Below are 25663 nucleotides of genomic sequence, written 5' to 3'. Positions count from 1 at the left end.
TTTTAAATTAGAGCATGAGGTTGAAATGGAGTGCATATGTTTGTGGTTTGTTGGGACTCTGTATGTCTCAGAAATGCTCTACACACAGAAATGTCAGAAATAATCCAAGGAACTCTGTCGGCCTTTTCAGGAGTAATGTTCCTCTAAGATACTGCAAATAATTTGAAAGGATCCAGTCAGGAATTTCTCTCAAAATATTTGTGCTGTACTCAGTGCACCCACTCAATTGCTTAATATAAGATTGCATTGAAAAGCTTGCGTGCAGATGTAGAGATAATAGTCATATAAAGAAATGCTAGAGTATGGCTCACATCTTAGGAATCTGAAGGTACGTTATGGATAGATGATATTTGTGTACAGTAGTTAACACATGTATCCTAGTAGGTTTTGAATTTCTTTCTATATTGTTTCTTGAAAATGAGTTATGCTGGAGATGAGCAAAGATGGACACAGTACTTGTGTAGATTAAGTGGAGCTGCAGAACTTACGCAGTAAGGCACAATGTAAATTTATACATAAAAAACTCAGTGCACTATAGAACTTAGCACTTACAGTAACACGACATCATGCTATATTAATAAACTGAAAGGGACAGTAGACAATTTCCTTCAGTTGTCTGTCCCTCACACCTCTGTCTTCTATCAGCTGTACCTTTTTTCCACTGGAGATAGTATCATTGTATTCAAACTGAAATTGTGTGGTTTTCATCTTAACTTGTTTAGCGTGTGACAGCGTTATTAAAAATGTGTATGTCCTACTAGTGATCCTTGTAGGAACTTGTCTGAATACAGATAAAGTACAGTATTGCATACTGAAGATCTATTTTTGGGAATTCCTCAGAACATCAGTTAAAAGAAAGAGTGAATTTCAGTCATTAGACATTTTTGGCAGCAGTTCACAATTTAAATGGCATTTTAATCTTTATTCAGAATGTCTGTCTGACCAGAGGATGAAGACAACTTTTTTTATATTTAGCTTGGTAACTAGAGGTACTAAATTACATATATATAACGTAAAAGGTGAAACAGAAATTTAATTTTCTCAAAATGAAGTATCTAACATCACATGAAACTTGCCTAATGCCTACAGAGGCCTTGTGCATAGTTCTGTGTATCATTTAGTGTGTTTACTTTTTGTTAGTCCATGGGGCTTCATTTACTGGTACATAGCTAAGAAAATACAATTTTTAGCTGACATGTTCAGCTGTCATCTTTTGTCTTTTGCAAGCTGTTACAAATATCTGCATGTTTTTTAATCAGCCGGTTAATTCAGAAAAAGTGCTAAACTGCAACATTTAATCAGATTAATTCTTCATATTAATGATAAATCAATAAGCATCTCTTCTGATAGTATATGTTGCCCAGGTTTCCTGTAGAAGGAAACCATCTTCCAAGATTGAGAAACTTTTATGTGTCTTCCAGAAATTCCCTGTGGCAAGTTTCGTATTTACTACACATTGTTTCCAGGTGCGCATAGCAAAACTGGAGCTGCTGTTCTCTGATATTCTGTATGTTTTTAGCTGAGGGACTAGCATTTTCAGTAAAAGTTAACCTGAGTTTATTTGGTCTGTCTCTCTACTTTAGATGACTCCATGATCTGTGCTATCAGAATTCCTTACTGTTGCTGTTATCCCTACAGCAGCTTTGTGACACAGGTGAAGTGTCACGAAACAACATCGGTGTTTTGTGGGTGAAGAGCTGAAGCCGAGAGAGCGAGAGGTCATGGACAGATCGACAATGTGGCAGACTCCCAGGTCTTGCCATGCACAGTATGGGTTGTGGTGGTGGGGAGTGTGGTGTGAGGTACAGGAGTGGGATTCACAAAACCATTTCAGTTTTCTGGGTGAACGTAGTGAGCTGAATTAAGGACTTGGTGAATTAAGCACTGAAGGTCTGAGATTTGCAGCAGAGATTTGATACACTGCTTTACAGTCAGTGTATCAAAACTGAACCTCAGCGCACATTTTCAGCTTTTCTAGGGCTGCTTTTGCTGGGATTCATCAGCCATTACCTTTCCTGAGCGTAAGTACCTGGGGCTTCCTTCTAGGCATGGATGACTGCTTCTTTAACTGTGCAAGCGATGAAAACAATGAAGGTGCTGGAGAAGACGTGTTAAAACACGGCAGGAAGTTGGAATGAAGGCCAGGGCCATCCTTAGGCTGAAGGGCTTTGCCTCGTGTCTCATCTGGGAGGGAGTGACCTGTCCTTGAGCACCAGGCAGGGCTGGGGTGGTCACACACTGCTGTGGCTGCCAAAGGACTCAGGACTAGGGCATGGCACCAGGTGGTCCTTTACATGCTTATCATCTACTCGTGCAGACAAGGCAATTAGTTTGTGCTTAGGGTTTGGATCTGCATAATGAATATGGTATAGGAATGTGGTATTCGTGGAGCAAAGGGAAGAATAATTGCAGTCCAGTGTGGACAGTGTACTTGGGAAGTTCTGCTCTTGGATAATTTTGGGAACTTAGGCCTCAGTGACTTGCTGAAAATCATGTCTTATACAGCTGAGTCTGAGCACTAGTAAATAGATTTTTTTTTCCTCCCTATAACTTAAAAGCAGGCTCAAGTCATTGCAAGAACTGCTATTTCACAGACTGTTCCTTAACTGTACTGGTATTACTTCTTACCCAGAAATTCATATGGTTGAAACTGATGTTAAAAATAAGCTTTCCCATGCTCTGGTGATTTAAACCTGCAAAGGGAGAAGAGACAGCAAACAGCATCTTTTAGTATCACTTCCTTTCTGCTGCTGCTCTGGTTGTGATGCAGAGGCAGTTTAGGCATTCCCCCTGTCTGTGCCTTTTTTTTTTTTTTTTTTTTTTTAGTCTCCCCTTCTTTTGCTACTCAAAGTTATTTTTAAAATAGAAATATAGAAGGCAGAAGCAGTGATTTTTGCAAGAAGGTACTATGGAAACCTGTCACGACAACAATTTCAAATGAAAGTGAATTTTTAGCTGCTTAAGAAGTCCATGTCTTTGTCAGACTCTAGTGTCTCCTTCGCGGTCAGAGTTGAAGAGGAAGGAAGTGAATAGAGCAGTGTTGAGGGGAAAATATATATTTTCGCTTTTTACTTGGGGAAAATGAATTTCTGGGCTCAGCCTTGCAATTAGATATCCTGCAATGAACTTCTTATCTGGGACCTACAATTTCTCAGTTATGTAATGTATTATAATGCTGTGGTAGCAGTATTGTCCATTATGGATGGTAAAATCTAGCTTCTAAGTGCTTCCAGATGTTTTGCTGTTTGTTTTTGTGTGTTTTTTTGAGAAGTCATAGGCAGATGAATTATTCACAAAGCTCAAAAGAAGGTGGTGCAGAGGGCAATAACTAAATAAATATATCTTTAGCATACATTTCGGTAGTGGATGTTGGTGCATATTTGTCAGATGGAAAATCAAAGCATGATGTGAATGTATTAGATCCCAAGTCACTTGATATTTGTTGTCTGTGCCCTTGCTAAAGAACACACAGTCAAATAAGTTTCATTGTTATTAATGTAGCATGCAGAAGATGAAAAATGACACAAATCTGGTACTGCTAGTAATTTTAGGGCTGATAGATTCACTTTGGTCTGTTTCAGCACTATCCTGATGCATAATAGTGTACATACATCTATATATCTATATGAACATTAATGTTCCTGAGTTAAATATTTGGAATGCCAGTGGTTAATTATTTAAATATGGTGCTTCCTGGGGATATTCCAAAGATGTGAGTTGAAATGCTGAAGTATTTAGTCTTTCTGTGGTCACTGAAGTTCCTGGGCATATTTTATAATGTTTGGTTGTCATGTTCCTTGCTGCTAGAAGTATTGGAAAACAATACCTAAGAAACGATATCTAAGAGAATACATAAGGAAGACTTACCTTTTTTTTTTTTTTTTTTTTTTTTTTAAATTTAAAAAATACTGCTGTTCTTAAAGGATTATAAAGGGAGAGAAAGACTTTGGTTGAGAAGTTGCTCTGAACAAGTAAATTAATCTTTCATAGTGTGTAAATTTAGAATTTTTTTTTTTAATTGACAGAGGTTTTATTTTCACATTTTGTCTTAAACTTTTTGCTGTGGAGTTATAAAGCCCTGACAATAATAGACATAGTGGTAGTCTCTTTTGTCCTGTGAGATTCAGATCTTTCAGATTTTGATGACACTGTGCACATTTATTAAAAGATGTGTACTGAATTAGAAACATGTTATGGGATTGTGCAGACTTTGTCTGCTCTGTGATACAGAAAGCTTTATATCACTTTGCCATTGTGCATTTGCCCTATATAGAGGTAATTTAAGAAGCCTAATGCAATTGATGTCCTCCTGTGACATGGTATTTTTGTAAAAGTAAAACTCTTCACTGCTCCTAGCCTTTTTAAATGGTTAATCAAAGTGAATTGACAGATTATGTGTCTGGGGGTTTTTTTGGGCTTTTTTTTCTGTGTAGGTGTTTGTGACTCATAAATGCAGAATTAGACTAAAAATGTGTGACTGGAAAATGGAGAATTTGCAAGTACTTTATTGCAATTTTCAGTGCAGCACAACAAATAGCCTTCACTTTCCAGTGTTTATTTGTAAGGAGTTATTATTGTTTGGCCCTGCTAATCTCATAAATTCTGCTTCTATTTTAATGATAGTGCAAGAAAGTAGTTTATAAATAGTTTCTATAAATGAGTATTCCTGAAAATGCATCTGATCTGAACAATATTTTTGTATAACTGTCTTTTATGGTAAAGTAATAAGTGAAAATTGAAAAGTCATTAATGTTTTATATCCCTTCACTCTGCTATGAATCACCACTTAGCTGTTTGCCAAAATCTTTGCATTCTGTTTAGTTGCAATTTTATATGAGGATCATCTGGGTAATTTTAAAATTCACTTCTGATCCTTTTCTTCAGATAGTCATATCAATTAATTTGACCAGTTGTCAACTAAACGTGAAAACTTAATCTTCCATTGTACATGATGTTTTAAATGCATATTAACTTAGGTAGTGTTTTTTGAAGAATTCAGATGGCATTACTGTTCCAAAAAGTTTAGGTATTAATAAATTCTAAGGAATTAGTAGCTATGCAGTGTGTGTGTGAGGAGGGAAAAAAAAAAATCAGAATACCTTAGTAAGCTATTAAAAATGACCTTGTGGTTTAGACCTCCCCATTGAGACTAGTTATTTCGAAATGTGAAACACTTAGTTTGGTTTCATACCAATTAGTAAATGTCATTTGTGATCACTAAAAAATTACTCTTCATAGAATATCCGTCATGAAAACACAGGAATGGTTAATAATATTGAGTTCAGCTTTCTTTGCAGACAGAAGTTATTTAAAATTAGAGGCTGTTGCATAGTCTGTTTCCATGTTCTGGTTGTTCATCTGTTTAGGTGTTTTCTCTGGACTGGAAAACTGTCTGCCATTATGTCTTGGGCAACTCTAACCACAGTGAGAAACTGAAACTGCACTAAGACTAGGTAATACTTACAATGCAAGAATTTATCTGATTCTAGTATTTCTAAGGTAATTAATGCAAATATGATGATTGATTCATCTATTTATATGCAGAGAGGCCTGGGTCACTGCTATGAACTGCTAAGCTGTGAAAGGCTTTGTAAATAAAATACACTGTAGGGGTAGAATGGAGGAGACTGGGAACCATATATGTGTCAGTATGGAAACTGGAAACAAGGACTTGAAAGTAACTCCAAAAAATTACCATGGAATGGAAAGAGCTGTTCTAAGAGCAAGACTGCAGAAGGCTGGAGGATGGACTGGGGGATGCATAAGGTAGAGCGGTGAAGTAAGGAAGTGGTGTTTGCATGGCTACAAATGCAGAAAGGTAGGCCAATATTAGATCTTGTTGAGGTAAGACTGGAATGGGAACCGTGGAAGTTTTTCTTTATCAGACATTGCAATGTTTTAATTACATGGGCCTAATCTTTATGGAATGAGGTTAAATAAAGTTGTCTTCCAAAGTCCTAGTCCTTTTAGGCTTTTATACCAAATTGATTAAAATATTTCTTCAAATCCAAAAACAGCATATATGAAGTTCTGCTAAATTCTGCAACTGAACAGAGACTGACATGGGCTTTGGCTAGATCTCTATATAATCCATCCCAACCTTTTAAATTTTTACTTCGTGTATCTGTGTCTCTTCAAAACTAAAGCTACACCGGGGTACTTTCTCTCCAGATAAGATAGTATGTTATTGTTAAACGCCTCTCCCAGACTGTAATTCTATTTGTGGTTTGTACTGTTGGCTGTTGATTGTTAGCAGGTTCTGCAATAATGCAATTAGGTGATCCAAGAAGAACATACAAAGCATTAATAAGCCACATCTGGATAGAGTAGAGTGAAAAATATGATCGACTAGTCATGATACTCATCTAAATAAGATAATTCATTTTGCCTTTCTCAGGTTAAAAATCTTCTCTGTCTTAATCCTCTTAGAGAAAATCAATGCTTCATCGTGTTCTTGATCTGCTACTCAGGGCCACATGAAATTCTGTATTATTGTACGTTGTTACATTTATTGTAACAAAAAGATTGAAAGCTTTGGGTAAGCTTGAAATGACATAGGGAACTGAACAGTATGTGACATTAGAAAAGAGAAATCTTGCATCAAAATACTGCAGTTCTTGGATGATGAATAATGTTGTCTGTGTGGAAGAAGACATGCACTCAGCTGCTTATTGTTCTCTTTCACCTCCCTTCTGTCCTTCTGCAGACAGCACCCCCAGTAAGTTCCCATTTGTGTGAAGATTTCAGAATGCCTTGCTGGCTGACAGCTGAAGTCACGGGTGGGGACTGCCTTTTTTCAGTGGCCAAACTGGATCCCAATGTCTGTGTTAGTAGCAGGCAAAGCTAGATGCAATATTTCTTTTCTGCAGAGGACTTCAGATTTTTTTTCCTTCATAATAAAGTTTTTGTATGATACAGCTTTGCCCATTTGATCTTAAAGGGACTTACCTTGTTTTCTTAAAAAAAGCCTAGAAATATAAAATCTATTTCTATGAATGTAGAATCAGTAAGAAAAAGAGGTCAGTTTTGTTGTGCTTCTCCCAGTGGACAAATTTACAAGAGGACTTGGAAGACTTAGATTGCTGTCAGGGTGTGGGTAACACGGCCAGCACTGAAGACAGGTTTGGGTGTATACATGCCCTTGCTCTCTTTCAAGCTGGCCTCAGCAAAACTTGATGAAAATGACTGCACAAATCCATTGTTGCATTCTCCAGGAACTGTAAGAAGCACTAGGAAGGGAAATTGGAGCAGAGAGTGTCTTCTGGCTCATTCCTGAGCAGCAAGCAGTTGGATTAGGGCATCTCCAGCAGTCCTGGCAACCTACAATGCATCACCAAATTATCTGCAGATTTTCCTGTAGGTGTGTGATACAGTGAATTTGAACTTCGTATTAAGAACAAAAAAATGTTTTAAAATTCTATTCAACAGCAAATCTGACCTTGATGGAGATGTATCTGTAGTTGAGTATGAAAATATTAGCTGAAAAGCATTTAAAATAAAATAGCTTCCTGAAGTTCATTCCTTTTAAATACCTGAGGACACTTCAGGGCTGTTGACAATATATGCACAGATTCCAGAAATGAGATGTTGTCACTTGCATAGGTAATTACTCTCTTGATGCAAAGACTAGCAGGAGAACAAGAAAACCCAGATGGCTTTTGGTAGATATTTAAATCATTCAGAGAATACCATTTAAAGGGTATTTTTTCTGAGATAGGTGGTTTGGGGTTTTTTTGTAAAGAGAGAAGAACATGTTATAACACTTCAGCAGCTAATTCCTAATGTTAATTGTTAAGACTGAGTTAAACGTGAAACTTGACATTTCTGTTTTGTAATGGCTTTGTTGAAACATCTAATAGAGTGAGCACATACATAATGATATTGTGAGGTGGAAGAAAACATCTGTTCACAAGCTTTTGTCCAAATATCAAAATTAGTAATGAGATTTTGTGTGCTTAAAATTCTGTTCTTCAGTAATGGGACTTGAATCAGCAGGTGTAAGTCAGGGTTGCACAAGGACAGGAGAGGTGCTGCAATCTCACCTTGTGCTCTCTAAACTTCATCAGAAAGGGATAGCTGTGTTTTTAATAGAGCATCCACATCTTCAGATGTGAACTGGTTTGTTGTCAGTAAGGGCTTTAGAGATCAGTCAAATTGTGTAAGAGGTGGGAGAAGCATTTTAAGAAGCTTGATTTGGCTCAGAAGCCCTCATTTCCATGTTGCCTGACTATTTTTTTAAATTTTGTATCATTTCTACTCTGACTTTATACTCTTCCTGCACTTAAATAGAGCAGTGTAGGATAAAATTTGTAATTGTTATGGCCTAGTCAGTCTAGCTGATCTGTCCTCAGAGGAGCCAAATACTTTCTTTGAAATTGCTGTCACGTTGATAGCCTAAGGCTTGGTAAACTTTGGAACATTGCTTGATGTTTCATGAGATAATTCTTTACAACAGTTCCTGATGCCTTTCTGTCCCATTAGCTCTTAGCCATCTGTTGCTTTGATTACACTATTATGGTGAATAAGTGTTTTGGCAAGCTATTTAGCTGTGTTGAAAAATCTTGTTTCTTTGCTTTCTAGTATTTTATTGCTACTGTTTCTTTTTATTTTTTCCCTCCTCAACCTTTGTAATGCAATGCTTCTTGCGATTTCCTTGTTATTCTAAGAAACAAAAGGCTGACCTACTTTGAGGACATGATGAGGTTTATAACTGTGCTTTGTGGCTGTTCTCCTTTCGTGTGAGTCTTTCTACCATAGGAGGTTGTGTATTTCAAATGTGGGCTCACAGAAGGTGAATGTTATAACCTAACCATATTTAAATGTTTGGCTTTGGGACTCTTTCCTCTTAAGGCTTAAAATGTTATTTTCTGATCTAGCCAGTGTCACATGTGTTACATCAGTATTGCCTATGGTATTTCTGTAGCAAATCATAGTATTTTAACCTCTCACTCCTCCCAACACCGCAAAGGCCAAAACAGGAAGATTTGGGATATCATTAGAAAGAAGCCTGTATTCTCTGGCTTTACATTGTCACTTTGACCTTTTCATTTATTCCTCAGGTTTTAGAAATGAACAGAGTAAAAGACAGATGGGGTGATAATGAACATAGAGATGAGCTTCCCTAAGCAGGCTCATTTTTAGGAGTAGTGATATATCAATTAATTTTTTTAGGCATGGACTTTTGGAAATGGAACAAAATACCATTTTTAAACTGAAACTGAATTTCATTGGCATTTAATTTCTACTTTTAGGTTTTTGTTACTTTTTCTACTATTAAAATAACTTTTAAATTATTAAAATAATTTTTCTACAATTAGAATATTAATATACCTCAAAGCAAGAATTCCAGCCATTCTTACTAAGTTACTAATTCTGCTCAGTGGATCATTTTGCCTTGACTGTGACTTCGGTCACAGGGTTCTTCACTGCTTACGTGCTTGAGCTCTGTTGCATTGTGTGGCAGCAGTGACCATTGTGTCCAGGGAGGTTACAACGACCAGCAGGGAAACAGAGAGATAAGTCTTTGTTGTAAACACGAGAATCCATTTATTCCCCCTACCCCGGCTCGGGAGGGTGTGAGAGTGAAGAGGGGTGAAGATGAGGAGGGCGAGTAGGGGCAGGCTTGTGGGTTTTATAGGGTATTCTAGGGAAGGAGTCTTAGGGTTTAGGTCAAGGCGGGAGATCAGAGTTCAGCCTCCTCAAAACAGGACTCCACAGGGCTCTTGAAATTGAACTGCAGCTTTTCCTGGAGTAACTTCTCATTTTTTCGCTTCTGGTGTCTGTAAGAGATGACTAAGAATGGGGTAGCTACAAGTGCTTGCAAAACTCTCAGTCACTTGGTCTTCAAGTAGTACTCGTCTTTAGGGATAGTAATGTTATTTATGGGAAAATTATTGGAAGGAGGCAGCATGTTGTGATGAGTGAGAGGGGGAAAAAGGGGCAAACACTGTAAAGGAACATCTGACGGGACTTTTACCTCTCAAAGGGGTCCCTTTGGACCTTTTAAAGCTGTGCTGTGTTGGAAAATGCAGCTGCTATCTCCTACAAACAAAAGGAGCTGTATGAAATAAACTTTAAAAGTGTGTGAAATAATTCCCAATGTAGCTGTAATAGTTTTAATTTTGAAAACTGGATGGAAACACTAATTAATGTAGTGGTTTCACGTTCACTAAATTCTGGTCTTAGTATTCACTCTTTTTTCTGTGGAAGAGAGACTGGGAGAGAAACAAAGCAGGCTTAACTTTAAAAATTAACAAATAGTTTTATTAACATACACTAAAAGAATGGAAAAAGAAAGTTGGGAAAAAAAACCCCTAAAAACAGAATGAAACTTCAAAAATACTTTTCCTTTCCTTTACAAACTGTTCACTTTCTTACAAAACAACATGAAGAGACAAAACTTGTAATTTTCAGTCAGTTTCAGTATTTGACAATAGTCTTTTATTAATTTTTTAGGAGAAGAGTCTCTCTTAGAGTCATGGATCCTACTGGCAACTTAGAATGGTTCTTTTGTGGGGTTTTAACTGTTAAAAAACCAGCCGCCTGGAGAAACTTGCTTTTGTGATCCTTCCCATTAGCAGTTTCCCAAGCTGCTTATGGGTTATGGGTCTTAGACTTTTGCATATTGGGGTGTCAGCGTTTAAAGATAAATAACTCTAAAGGCAAAGGATTCTTCATCTCTACGGTACAGAGGTATCTTTTCACTTCTTCACTGGAGCAGAGGGCTTCTTATCTCTATCTCTGTTTAAGTATCTTATAGGATTAATATTACTTAGTCCATTACAAACACTTTTGCTCAAATCCACACACAAATCTAAACAATCATCTCCTCAAATGCTTATCTTTTCCGTGATTTAAAGGAATAATCTAAATATAGGGTTCATTTCTATGGCTTAAATAAGAATGGAACAACTAACTCTTCAACACTCTGTCTTAATAGTCTTTTTACTCTCGCTTTACTGACTTCATGCTGTTTCTTCTTCATGGTCAGTCTGTCCCATTCTTTTCTCTCTCAGAGAAGGGCTAAGTTCTGGAAGCTTTATGTTGCTAGGAAAGGGTTAAATTTGCCTAGAGTCTCTTTTCTCCCGTGGTAGCTCATGGTGTTAGATGTTCAAGGCCGAGCTGATGAGGGAGGAAGAACTCACAAAAACATCAGAGATCAGAGCACTCAGGCAGTCCGGAATCACAAAACCAGGCAGGATCATAAATGCCTTCTCAGCCCACCCCTCAGTGTAAATTGGGGCGGCCTCAGCCCAAACGGTGCCCATAGCTCTTATCAGGGGCCCGGCAGAGATCTCTCCCTGCTCCAGGGAGGTGTAGAGAAAGTAGTTGTTGTAAAGCAGCAATCTCTCCTTCCCCGCACCCCCCGGGAGCCGATGGAATCCGGCCAGGCCTCAGGCCAGCTCCTCCCCAAAAGGGGGAGCAGCAGGCCCAGCTCGATGTTACCTGTCTCTCTCTGGCCAAGGGAAAAAGAAGGAAGGACCCACCTACAGGAAATTCATGGGGTTTTATATGGTACTTCCCAAACAGTTTTCAGTTGTCAAAACAGATGCCAATATTCCAACTAACCCTCTGATAGGTCCCTGTCCTTTCTAAAGAAATTCCCAGGTCCTGACCCGGAAAATCATTCTACATTCCTCTATGACTGAAAAACTAAACTGTACTAACCCATAAGAGTACCAAATGACAGAATTTCATTCTGTCAAATTAAATTAGTTAATACTAAATGTCAGTCAAAGATACTCAGAAGTATAACTTGGAAACTGTTTCTGCCATTACTCTGTAAGGACTTCAGTCTTTTGTATTCCTTGTCAGAGAATATACATGAGTTTACGAGTTTGGTTATTTCAGTGCGCATCCTACTCTGGGATTGTGTTTTAGTGCCGATTATTTCTTGATGGGTAGGGAATGTTGTGGTATTCCTTGCTCGCCACGTTGTCAGACCACTCTGTTTAAGTGCTTCCTGGACTAATTAGTAATTATGGATCTTCCTTCAACTAAGCAATGTACGTAATTATTTTTGAGCTGTGTTACATTTTTACTGCTTGTGAATGGGACATTGTGTATGTTTTGCATAAGAGGTAATGATGTGACAGCACAATGAAATCGCAGCTGTTGAGTTTATCTATCATCTATCATCTATCTATCTATGTATCTATCTATCTATCTATCTATCTGTCTCTCTTATCTGTCACCAGTGAAAATTTTCTATTGGGTTTCTGTCACAGCCTCTTGTGAAAAGGGTTATCTGTTCTCTGCAGAATGATAAAGATTTTCAGTCAGAACCACTGTTCTGATGTTAATAAGCAAAATAGAAATGTCCTTTTATACATTAGTAGCTATGGAACATAATTTCTAAGTGAGGGACTAGTCCAAGTTTGACTTCTCTGCATGTGGTCCTTCCAAACTGTACTGTAAAAGAGCATTTCCTTGGAGAGCTGTTCTCATTATTGGTGGTGAAGGTACTTGTGAAATTGAACTGCATGAAAGTTAACAATTAATTACATTTGTGACACTGCTTCTTCATGAAAGTAGTAGTAATTGTCTCAGATAGTATTGACCATAAATATTTTTGCCAATTAACACATTCTCATTTGAGAAGGAAGTTGATAGTCCACACAGGTGAAAATCCTGTGGCATGGGATCTTAGGGGCAGGTTTGTACTGGATAAAGAATTAATGATGTAAAGTTCCATAAGACAGAACTGGGTAGAGAAGAATGATCCACATAATGAATCCTGTACCCTGAGAAGGTGGAGTGTAAGTTTGGAAGCTGTGTTTGTAGTACTTGAGCAATTAGTTTTGTCTGTTACACAAGTTTCTTATTTTGGGTTCAGCCTTGTGGTAGGAATCTTCCTGTCCCCAAATTAGCTCAGGGTCATCACCACACTCCCTTTTGAGAAGCAGGTTTGCTTGTCCAATTTGCATTACTAATGATGAAAAAGATTGCTCTTTCCTTAGCCGTGCTGTCAGAAGATTATTCTGATAATACTAGTGTCAATCTAAAAATAAAAGACTACAATCTTGGCCCTTAAAAAATAGTTGCAATATCGTCAGTTGGCACAACAAAATTGTTTAGTTTCTGTTTAGTCTTCGCAGGGTTATTATCTTTGTGGGAAAGGAAGTGACCAAATGGGGTTGTGCTCTGAGAATGACGGTAACTGCCATGCTGGCCTGGACAGCATCTGCTGGATTATTGAGTCCAGTCACCTGTACTTTGAAACAACCATGTGATGTAATTATGAAAAAAACCCACATTCATACTGATGACTGCATGACACTTATTTTTCTACCTGTGATCATTTACAAAACCAATGGAATGGGATGGGATAAAATTAATCAGAAATTATGTCAAAAAAAATGAATGGTTCTCATGCATAGAGAAAATGAGCCAATACGCCTGGTGTGAATATTTCTTCATAGCTTCTGCTGAATGTCTATCTGTTTTGCAAAAACATAAATTGAAATACTCATGTCTTTTTTTCAAGTGGTGACTGGTATCAAACTTCTGACCAAGCTATTTGATCTATTGTCTGATGGATTCTGAGAAACTTCGATGTTTTAAAATATTTATGAGACTTGTTTCATGGTAGAACTAGCATTTGAGCATGCTGATTTTTCTTTTATTTTCTTTATATGTTGAACTGATGACTTTTTAAACACATACATTTGTGGAATTTCATTTCTATGTATGTGTAACATACTATGTTGTGACTTGCCAGATGGAGGAGTTCTTTGAATGGAGAAGGGTATTATTGGTGGACTTAATGCCATCTCTCCCTAACTCCCTGATTCATAATAATTTTTGCAATCTGAAGATTACTGTGGTTAATTTTTGAGTAGGTAATGTTGTTGCCCTACACTTTGTGAGGTCATGTTTTTACTTCACTTGTGTATGCTTGTGTTTATGTGCTTTGATTATACTGTATTGCTAAAATACTACCAAATGCTCTTCTGTTTTTCTTTGCCCTCTACTCTCGATTGTCATAGCTTCAAGGTTATGGCAAATGTAAAAATTCTTTACAGACAGAGATTCTAAGGAGAGCGCTTTAAAACTCTTAAGTGTGGTTGTCTGCAGTGGCAGAAAATTTGTTATAAAACACTGCTGCTGAACTCAATTATTTCAATCTCAGAAGTAGTTATATTATTTTCCATATTGTTCCTGTTGGATAGCTATTCTGAATATTATTCTCTGATGTGATTTCCTTTTACTTTGTTGTAGTCAGTTGTTTCCACTATTGTAGTCAGTCATTTCCACTATTGTAGTCAGTCCTTCTTGACTTCAAATACATGATTTCCTCTTGATAAAAATTATGGCAGGTTTTCAAATCTCAGCACAGTTTAGCTTTAAGCTTTCTTGGGTAGAAGGAAAATATTTGGGAAAAATTCTTATCAATAAAATCTATTAGTAGTAGCAAATTCTGAAATACTGGCTCTCAACTTTTTGTCCAGTGTGTATTAACAATAAACAGTTTAATTTTGAGATGTATATGCAAGCCCTAAAGTATAATAATTCATTTCTGTCCTGCTTTTCAACATTTTCTTTTCACATAATTTTTGTCCCAAGTGGGGCTTTTTTTTTTTTTTTTTTTTTTTTACATATTGTCTAAATCGAGAAACTAGCTGTGCATAAAAATTTCCATTGTCTTAGGATTAGTCATAAACCAACTATGGACTGTTACATAGCCATATGAAACAAAAATTGTTTCCTGAGGTGAGAAAATTACTGTATATGAATTAAATAAAATAATACACTTTGTTCTACATTGTCAGGGATTTGATATGTCTCTAATTCTACACAGGATAAATGCATGAGCTATAACCCCTCTATCTGTGGCCATGTCCACAGTTTAAAGCAAATAAGAAATAGGCCATGTGCATAATTTTTGTTCCAGTCTGATTTTAATTTTGGTACTAGATTTGGAAGATACTTGGAGTGAATAACAGGTTTCCAAAATTATGTATTTTGGTTTGAAACTTCTGGCTAAAACCAGTTCTTTTGAGATGTAGCTCAGGCTCTCTTGGAGTATGTTTTAATGTCTTTCTTGCCCAGTAGCTGCAGAGTTATTTTGCTAAACTGTGATGTGGGAGCTCTAAGATTGATTTTTTTGCCTGCAATTATTTGTGCCAGTATTGCCTGTTTGCAGGAAAATAAGTATCTGGCCACTGATTATTTAAGGGTGGGCAGTGCCCAGCTCACCTTTTGATGCTGTTCTATTTTTTTATTTTTTAATATATGAACATTAGAGCCTGACTGAAATCTGAACGCTCTTATAGTAAAAGTAGGATTTTGTAGTACTGACTCTCTATGTGGTTTCATAATTGCATAAGTATTCTGTAAAAAATAGAACAATTTAGGAAAGGCTAGTAAGTGAGGTGTGTCTTTTGTATCTTTTCTTCCTTTCAGTTTCATTCTCTTTCTTTCTGCCAGAGTATTTTCATTCTACTCCCTGTCCTATTCCCATTTATATTTTCTTTCTCTTGTTCATTCTGTCCCCAAATTCCCTCCTTGCATTATAGTACTCTTCATCTTCTGACATCCCATTAATCTTCCAGTCTTTATGGCTTACTTTCCCACCTCCACAAGCACACCCACAGGATGCTTAGAAATTTTACAGCATACCCAGTTGTCAAAAAACTAAACCTACAAGTCCCAGACCTGTAATACTATGCTGGGAATGCTCATTAACTCCCACACTGTTTGGAAAAAGAAACTGGTATAGTTAGTATAAGGTCTGCAAACCATAATACATGCCTAATGTTCCTTTGCTTTCCACTAAACCTGGGAACTCCTCATTAGAGCTGAGAAAAAAGATGGGATTTGGCCTTTTTTACTTTAACTGTGGTTTTGATCTTGCAGGAACCCTAGAAAAAATGACACGAATGTGCAACTATAGGAGTGTGACCTTTGAAACACTGGGTTTGAGAATGCATTGTTTGCCAACAGATCAGAAAACCTATTGCCATAGGTGGATGTACCAGCAAGTGCATCCTCAGCACAGCAGCTGCACCATGGCCAAAGCCAAAATGGCTTTGCAGGAGGAAGTGCCGGTGGTCTCAGATGCTTCTCTCCAGTCTGGCTGCCAGCATTTCTGTCAGATCATGTTCTTTGCTGCTGGCTGAAGTAAGAAAAATGACAAAAGACTGCATCGCTAATGTGTATATGATCAACTGATTGCCCCCTCCACTAATTGCCAGTGAATGCTAATTTAAAAAGCAGTATTCAGTGTATGGATGACAGTGCATAGTTTCCAAAGGCAATAATTTGAGGCTTCTCTCTTGCTAAATAGCACCCATGCCAGTGTTTAGTGTTGCTAAGTGGAATTATCATCAGATTCAATCTATACCAGAGGTCTCCTAAATAGTGGACCTGGACACTTTTTGGACAGTTTTCATTTCCCTGTGTTGAGGCCTTTTTTTTTTTTTTTTTTTTCTTTTTTCCCCCAAACATGGGAAATAATCACTGCATTGCTTTATTTTTTAATTCTGCTGTGAGGAAAGTGAAGTTATTGTCAGCATTAGAAACAGAAGTGTGGAAATACAAGCTTAAATATTGCAGTAGCCAGTAGGAGGGGCTTGACCTGCATGCTTCTTCTTATCCTTTGTTAGTACTTTTTTTAAGCCTGTATCACATTTAATTAACTATTTGGGACTTAACTGGCAGTAGTGTAACACTGCATGTTAAAGCAATTGCAGCACTGTAGAGTACAGCTGTACTGTAACTTACCCCAGAATTACTGGATCAGTCACTGATAACTCACACCAGGTTAGATCTGCCAGCTGTGCTTCCAGTTTCTTTCTTTCCTTTCATATTCAGAGGATAGCACCAAAAGGCTCTGAGCAAAGCACTGCTCAGAGATCAGAGGAAATCAGGCCTCTCCTTTATTCTCCATTCTCTGTTATGCAGTAAGGATGCCAATAACTTAAACAAAATTAATTAGCAGACTGAACTTAAAAGATGAACTTGCCCACTAAAATGATGTTTCATCATGGATAAAACATCTCAATAGTTAGAGTTAGAGATAATTGTTATTTTTTAATATCTTTTTTCTTCAGAATCCTACTCAGGTGGGAACTGCTCTTCAGGTTTTCCATAATCTTGGGACTTTGAAGGATACCATTGCTAATGTGGTGGATGGATACTGCACAGTGCTGGAAGAGAACATAAAAAATGCTTTGGATATCAAAGTGCTGACCCAACCATCTCAAACAGTCACAAGAGGTGCGATACTTGTTTTACAGAGAATGATAACTGATCCTTTTTTATAGGAGTACAGTATGTTATAAAATGGAAGAAACTCTTCACATCCAAACCTGTTCCAGTAAAGTTTCCCTGCTTGCTTTAACCAGTAGAGCGTGGGAGTAGACATATCTCCGCAAACATTTAATTTTAAAACATTTAATTTGACAAAATTGGGTCTATCTGATATTTGGCTTGGAAAGTTTTCCTTTATTCCTCCCTGCCACTCCTTCCTAACTTACCCAGTTAGGCAAATTGTCCTCATTAGGTTACAACTTTGTAGCATTTTCTCAGCTGTTTCTCATGGAAAGATGACTCCAAATTCTGCTTTCTTTGTATTGGTGGGAGGAGTAGGTGTTGAAATTATTTGCAGTTGATAGAAGAGGCCTGCATCTACATTGTTATGCTTTTGTCAGGTGAAAATTTTTTCAAAGCAGACTATTTGATATGAAGAAATGTTGTACTATTAAACATTTAGTTTAAGACTGGACATGGCACTTAGTGCTATAGTCTAGTTGAGGTGTTAAGGTATAGGTTGGACTTGATGATCTTAGAGGTCTCTTCCAACCTCATTATTCTGTGATTCTGTGAAACATTTAGTTCCTATTTAGCTCAGACACCAAAAACTACTGACAAATTGAGTGGGCAGGCAAATTTGAGGTTTGGTGTTGCAAACATTCAATTTTTTTTTGAAAGTCTTGCAACAAGGTGAGGGTCCAGAAGCATAATCAGTGGCATAATACCAAAATGTATCCTCTCTCAAGTGAAGTGATTGTTTAGAAGCTACATGACCTTCATCTGAATATCACTTTTTTTTCAGCAGTTTGTCTTTGCATTCAAGTCCTGAGCTGGTAATAGCTGTATTTTTCACAGCTACTCTTTCTGCTATTTCACTTTGCTCTTACATGCTGTAAAACTGCTTATTGGCATTACTGTGGTGTTTATGTGGAGGTCTGAATTGGTAGAGTATGTAACAGTCATGAGCATGAAGTATCCTCACTGAACTTCAGTGTTTAGTCACCTTCTCAGCTGAGACAACCGAGACCATTCACAAAGTCTGTTCTGAAGGTATTTTAGGCTGCCTTGGCTTAAAAAAAAAAAGTGTCTGTCAAAGTGCATAGATATCTGTATTTCCAATATTTTAATTTTCATTTGTGGAAGTTGAAATGTGCTGCTGTGTATGTTTGAAAACCATTTAGGTGGCCCTGGTAGAGCTGCTATGCCAACACCTGGGAACACAGCAGCTTTTCGAGCAGCCCTCTGGACAAACATGGAGAAACTCATGGATCAGATCTGTGCTGCTTGCGGACAGGTAATCTGCCCCTAATTCCTGTTTGTCTCATCATGCAATTTGGGATGTAAGAATTTAGATGTCACTTTCCCTCTCAATAAATTCTCTCTTACAGGTACAGCATTTGCAGAAAGTATTGGCAAAGAAACGAGATCCTGTGTCACATGTCTGCTTCATAGAGGAGATAGTTAAGGTAAAGGCTTTTGCTGAATACGCTTTAGTAAATCTCTTAAGAAAGAGAAGGAGTTTGTTTACAATTTTACAGTTCCATAATTTTTTAAAGTAAATTGATGGAAAGTATTGAAACTCAAACTAACATTGAAGGATATATTTGTGGTCTGTAATGAACCGTGGGTTATATCTGTAGGATGTAAACATGTTCATTTTGTTCTAATTTCTTTTGTTTTCTTTAAACGGGAGCTGATAAGGCACCACTGTATGGATCATTAATGTCATTCCATAATACCATGTGATTTGAGTAATTAATTAAATCTGTTAGTTTGCATAGGAGAATGTGTCTTCATCTATCATTTTCAGCCATCTGTTTCTCACTTCTTGACAATTTCTCCCTTGAAAAATAATCATGGCTGTTCTTTTGAATACCTATTATTTTCCATTTTTGCATTGCTTTTTGTTCATATTTGGAATAATTTGATTAATGGTCTCCTTCAGTGGTAGGATCAGGATTACTGAAACTGTCTCATCTACCTTAGTAGAAGAGAGCAAAAACAAAAGACGTGTTCCTGCTGACGTCTCTTTCCAAGTGTATAACTGGATTTTTAATTTAAATGGACTTAATATTTGAAATAACTTGGAGAAGCTCTTCATATGCAAACATGGTCTTCTCAACAGTGAAAGCAAATAATGAAGGTTAAATACAGCCTTCATCTGTCTCTTAACCCCATCTCCTGAAGATATTGCACAGAGCTTCACTTTCCTATGAGGCACTTCAAGCTTCTCTTTCTGTGTTAAAACAAACAAACAAAATAGCAAACCAAAACAATAAAAAACCAACCCAATAAAAAAAAATCCACAACCCTCCTCAAAAAGTTTATAAACTTTTAGCATATTTTCTTAATTAAATAAAGTTTAATCTGGAAAAAAATATCTATTGCTGCCTGGGTGGATCAGCCCTTCAGTGGATCAGCGTGTTTAGGGAGAAACATAGAAACCTGGAGACAGAGCAGAAACACTGAAAAGAAGAGTTTGGATGGAAAGGCAGCTTAGGTAAATGATCTGTTGGTGTTCTTGGGTGGCTCCCGCCCTGTGCCCATGCTTCTCACTTTCACTCTTCCCTCTTGCAAAGCATCACCTGAAAATAAGTTTTTCTACAACTGAAAACGGAGTTTTTCCAGTTTTTGAGGCTGATAATAGAGGGAAGGCAAAGGAAATATTTTACTCTCCTAGAGACTAAATGAACAGGGAAAATGAATTTGAATGGAAGCAGGGTAAGGAAAAACTCATTAGAAAATAAGACCTACGGGGTTGTCTTTTGCTAAGCATGTTCCATTTCTCTGATTACCCTTCCTTCTCTTGAAGTTCATACTGCAGAATTGCATCTAAGTGAAAAGTTTCATTTCCCAAATATAATCCATGTCGCTTTCTGCTCTGTGTTATTTGTTTTCATATTGTATTTTATGTTACTTATTTTTTATATTGGGTTTTGTGCTATAATGGTTTGTTCTGTACTCCCGTGTTCTCCCGTAAAGTGTTCTATTCCAAGGTTTGTCCCTACCCCTCTTCCCTGTCACTCCTCCCAGTCCCCTCCTACAGGCCCTGTCTGTCATTCGGCTGTTCCTCCCAGCTTCTAGAGAGTTCAGGTAAAGATATCGAATGATAGGGCAAGAGCTGAGGAGGTTCCTCCCTTTATGTTCCCATTGGTTTCTTTAAATGTCCCTCCAGCCCTGTTCCACTCCCAGCTTATCCCTCGCTGGGTGTTGGTTTGTCCCCTCCTTCAGCCCCTCCCCTGTATGTAAACCCGGGACACGAGGCCAGGAGGGACTTGGCCAGAGCAGCTGAACTGAGGCAGGCGTCCGACCAGGATGGAATAAAGGCCTTGGACTCACCCTCTCACCAAGTCTGACTCCTTTCCTCTGCCACAGACAAGGTCTCTCTCATGATAAGGGGAAAAAGCCTCTTTGCCGCTCCCCAGGTTTTTAGGATTCAGGGGAGTTTTCCTCTCTGGTCGCAGTCTCGAGCTGGCCTGGGCAAAACAGAGCCAGCAGCTCTGATGGAAACAAGCGATAAATCCATCTATTTATTTTTCCACAGTTATCACTCTTCCGATTGCTTTGCTCTTTGGTGGGTGTTTTGGTGTAACATGGTGCCAGGCTGGATATTGTCATTCTCAGCGGGGCAGCTAAGGAGGGCTGGTACATGCTTGTCTGATGTTCTGCTAGCAGAGCTCTCTCAGCATGGCACAGTACTGCTGATGGCACCGATGCTTGACTTACTTCTTGCCTGAAATGGTTCAGTATAGCACCGTGTTTTTCTTGGACATTGTCACAGTTAGACCATTTGTTCTGGTGTCTCTTGACAAAGGTGTGGCACCAGGCTGCAGATGGTTGAGGTCACACCAAAGAGCAGAGCTGTTGTTCAGTCAAAACCAGACACGTACTGCATGCTGCAGAAATTCAGGAGTGTAAGTACAGATGGTTGTATGGGAGAGTATGAATTGTTTTAGATATAAATAAGAAATTGGTATTTTGCCATTTACTAATGAAGATTCCGTCTTGTGTTAAACCAAATTGAAATGTGCTTTCCTCAGCAAGTGTTCTGGAGAGGGAGAGAAGTTGGATTTTCTTTATTGTATTCAATTTCATTAATAAACTGAGCAAATGAACAAAACAAACCAAAGGTACTAACATTGCACCCGTTTGCTAGAGCAGCATGCCCACTCCAGAAGATAGGAAAACGAATCATCCACTCTACAGTCTGTGCACTAATTACTGTTACTGATGTCAACATTATTATTATAGTCATCTTCTGCAGCAGCTGCAGTACCACTTTGCCTGTCCATCTGCTTCCTTGTTTTGATTACTGCAGTGCAAGTATCATCCTAGGAAGCATAAGAGAGGAGGAGATCCAGCCTTTTTAAAGCACAAGTCCTTTAATAGCAAGGAAGCTACTTGTTGTTGTTTTTTTGGGTTTTTTTTTTGGTTTTTTTTGTTTTGTTTTTTAGTCATCATTCTCTTTTTCCATTGGGGATTTTTTGTGTCTTTCTCTTCACCGATAGCACAGCCTGCAGTTTTTCTAATTTTGTATTATGATCTCAAACATGTGCTTTCCGGCTATCTCATTACCTGTTGCCATAATAATATTTAGTAGTGTTGTATCATGTTGTATCCGAGAACGTAGTTTTAAAAGCACTAGCTAATTAATTAAAGGATTCACAAAACCTCTCTTTAAAAAAAAAACGGAAATAAAACCTGACAGATGAAGAAACTGAGGTACTGAACTTGGAAAATTTTAAATATTGCAGTTCAGCAAGAGGGCAATGACAACACCTGCATCTTTTCTACCCTATGGGTTTTCCTACAGAATTCTCTTCCAATTTTTACTAGCTTTAGATGTGGCCAAGAGTTAGGTAACAGTCTCAGGCTTACATGAGGATCATGGAAGAATGTGGACTTTAAATTTATACTGTAGACTTTTTCACTGCTTCCCTTTGGAGATCTAGATTGTGGTATTTTTCCTTTGTTGCAATATGAAATTAATGCAATTCTGAAAAGAAATCATGCACTCATAGTACCTTCTAAAAACTGCTTCATTTCATACTAGTCATAAGCTATAGATTCATTATTAATGTTTACATATTTAAATTACAGATTTAATTTTTTAACAAATCTATTAACTGTTTAAAGGAGAAATACGATTGAATGGACATTTTGTGGGTTTTATGTAAGAAAAAAAGGCCTTTAATGACTAGATTTTAGTTGAAGAGTGCTAAAAGGAATCAGAACTCGTGGAGTTCTGATTTCTAGTTTTGCAGAAAATAAATAGAGCTTTCATTGTATACGTTTTTTAAAAAGATAGGGTTAATGCTATCATAATGTTAGGGGTAAAAATTAAAATTACAAATAAGTTTCAAATAATGTAAATTTGATAATTTTGTTCACCTGATGACTGGTTATTTATATCACTTCTTTCATTTGCTTAATTCACCTTCAGAGAGCTAATAGGTTACTTCAGTTTATTCTGCTTTATTGCTTCTCTCTTTCAATGTGTTGTGACTAATCCTTCCTCAGCTGTTGTAATGCCTAAACTACAATTGACTTCAGTGTAAATCGCAGCCCAACATATCTTTCTGTGACAGCCACCTTCCTAATTAGAGATAAGAGTCCCTCCTAGCCCCTTGTAAAAGAGTTGAAAATGATCTTTGATCCTCATCTATTTTGGATCCTTCACTCCTACACAGGCATCAGGGAACAGTTCTGCAAAGAGAAAAGCAGCTTGAAAAGCAGCAAATCGTTTTTAAGGGAGGGTTGGGGTGGTCAGTAGAAAGGTTGAGCTGGGGTCTCTCCACTGTGCAGGAAGGCACACCTGCCCTTGCTTGCCTTTGGGTGTCCTGTTTGCAACCAAGGCACATCACAAACCCTGTCGTTTACGTAAGCCTCCGGGTAAAAAAGTGAGCTTGGAGTCGTAGGGAGTGTTATTATGTACTTTGTGGAGGGCTCTTATCATTGCTTCTGCTGATGAATGTTTGGTGAGTAAGCAGGCTTTTTTCCTGACTTGTCAACACTGGCAATATGAGGTGTTAACGATACTGAAAGAAATGTCCTCATCATTACATAAGATAAAGAAATTAAATGGAAAATATAGATGTTTATTGACAGAGTGTACTTATATTTTACCTTCTTTTTTCTGCTTCCCGTCGGAACTTGTTAAAAAATGTTGCTGCTTTCAAATTATTTGCATCTACTATCACATATTCACATTCAGTTGACCCAATTAAAAAATAATCCCAAGTGGAAAAAATTGAAAAATAATCTAATTATTGTCTTATGTGAATTCAGAAAATAGTATGGTTTTCACCAATTATTCCAAGTATATGATTTATATTTCAGTATTTTTTCTAGAAGCAGAATTGGATTACTTACACATCATTTCTGCTATGATTTCTGTTTGTTATTTAAGCAATAGTGAGGTACTTTGTGAAGATCTAAACACAGGTGGATGAACAGGTTTTTGGTTCCCAAAATACTGAAGACCGCTTTTTGTTTCAGATCTACAAATTGCCCTGCTGAATTCACTTGCAGGATTTTTGAGGACTCTTAAAGAGCCGAGAAGATCCTACCAGTTAAAAGCCCCAATTCTCATTTTGAATGGATCTCTGTGCCCAGACAGCCATACTAAAAGTAATTTGATTCTAATTCACATGGGAGGGTCAGAGCCTGTGCAATGGCTTTCTAATGACACTACGATTTCTGTAGAACTTTAATTCCATTTCTGTGACAGAAATGTGCAGCTGTGAAGAAAAGAGATGGTCTGGAGGTTGTGTGGGTTAGTAGGTAATACTGACCTTTGTTCTTTTTCATTTCTTGTTTGGTGGTGTTTGTGCAAATTGCAGATCAGTGATGACTGCAAATTATTAAGTCAGTTGGTTTTCAGTCAGCTTGCCATTGGAAAAGAAATACATTTACCAGAAGTGCTGCCTTTTATCATCATTCTTGTCAGTCTTACCTGAACAGCTCCGGGCTGAGTGGACGTGGTAACGAACCATCCTTTCATCCTTGGAGGGGATATGGAGTAGTCAAGGTGAAAGCATGGTTTGAATTGAAGCTCCGCGTACTAAATCACTTCTCTGGGTAGAAGAAAGCTGTCAAGTCCCTGGGGTAGTTACTGGCTTTTGAACACTAAATTCATTTATTTCCAGTTGATGCATATCTTGCAGGAATATAGAAGGATTAATTAATGTTTTAAGTAGTTTTGAAGATATATTGGGCACTGTTTAATATCTAGGTATTTTTATCCGTTACCAATTAGTTTTACTGAGGAATCACTTAAGAATTCCAATATTCTATGAAATGCACAGTCTTAACTTTATTTTCTAGTCAAGAAGGTTTTTGAGAAATAAAGCAAACCAGCTTTTGTTTCTTTTGTCACCTGCATAAAGAGACCTTTTTAAAATGTTTCACTACTGCTGGAAGTCTAGAAACTATTACACCTTGGATATAAACTGATCAACCCAGTGTAATGAAATTCTCTGCCCTGCAGTAAAACAAAAAAATCAAGGTCATTTTTAAAATCACAGTGTCATTTATTGACATCTCTGCACCTGTAATATATAATATAAACAACATTAAAAAATTAAATTCACTCTTATTTTAAGAAATTTAAACCTGACTACTTTAAATATCTAGAAAAGGGTTATTGAAAACACACTCAGAATTTGTCTTTACTGATTAATTGCAGTACTGAGGATGATGGCTTTTTGTTCAGAGTCTAACATTTGGCAATTATGTTGCTATAGAAATAGTGCAAATAGATTTCCTTATTTCTGTCCCATGAGATCTTGCTGTACGAAATTGTTAAATCATTTGCATTGTTGCTTTATTGGTGGAAAAAATATTTAGACTGTCCTTTAAACGTCTTCTGTTTTTAGAGCAACATTCACAAGTCCCGTATTTCTCCATGGCAGAGCGTTTGATTACAGATAGAAAACACTGTATGTATTAGTATGCAAAGCCTGATTTCAGGAGCCTGCAGCAACTAGCTGCATGGTAATATTCACTATATTGTTTTACATTTCAAAGAGGCTTCACAATAAAGATGGTTTTTGCATTCCACTCAAAGTATCAAAATTTCTACAGGGAAAAATAAGTTGGAAGTGGTTGTCATGAAGTGAGAGCCAGTTTAGAATCAGTGGGTCAGATTTATTATTTGAATGTTAAAATAGCTATTTTAGACACACAAATATGATAATTCACAGATGGGAAATTATACTCATTAAGTTCTAAATTTACAGTGTGGAGGAAAGAGAGACATTTGTAAAAATAAATATATGTCCTTTCAGCATCTTCTTACATTCTTGTCTAATACTGAAGAAGGGGGTACTTTCATTCTCATTCCTTGAATTTAGATTTAATGTCAGATACTAAATAGTTACAATAAGAAGAGAGCTAAAGAGATTTC

The 25663-nt window shown here is 37.3% G+C and overlaps 1 protein-coding gene across 1 annotated transcript in view; it reads left to right on the top strand.

Annotated features, from left to right (window-relative positions):
• COG5 (component of oligomeric golgi complex 5) overlaps window positions 1-25663 on the top strand; it is a 179355-nt gene that overhangs the window by 99895 nt on the left and 53797 nt on the right. Inside the window, exons 8-10 of the mRNA XM_040061601.2 lie at window positions 17055-17220; window positions 18438-18550; window positions 18645-18722. Coding sequence (XP_039917535.1) covers window positions 17055-17220; window positions 18438-18550; window positions 18645-18722 — 357 coding nt within the window. The remainder of the gene's footprint in view (window positions 1-17054; window positions 17221-18437; window positions 18551-18644; window positions 18723-25663) is intronic.

This window comes from Hirundo rustica, chromosome 4, assembly GCF_015227805.2.
Source record: "Hirundo rustica isolate bHirRus1 chromosome 4, bHirRus1.pri.v3, whole genome shotgun sequence".
Lineage (NCBI taxonomy): Eukaryota > Metazoa > Chordata > Aves > Passeriformes > Hirundinidae > Hirundo > Hirundo rustica.
The sequence above is the reverse complement of the archived record's forward strand: the minus strand, read 5'-3'. Positions and strand labels throughout refer to the sequence as shown.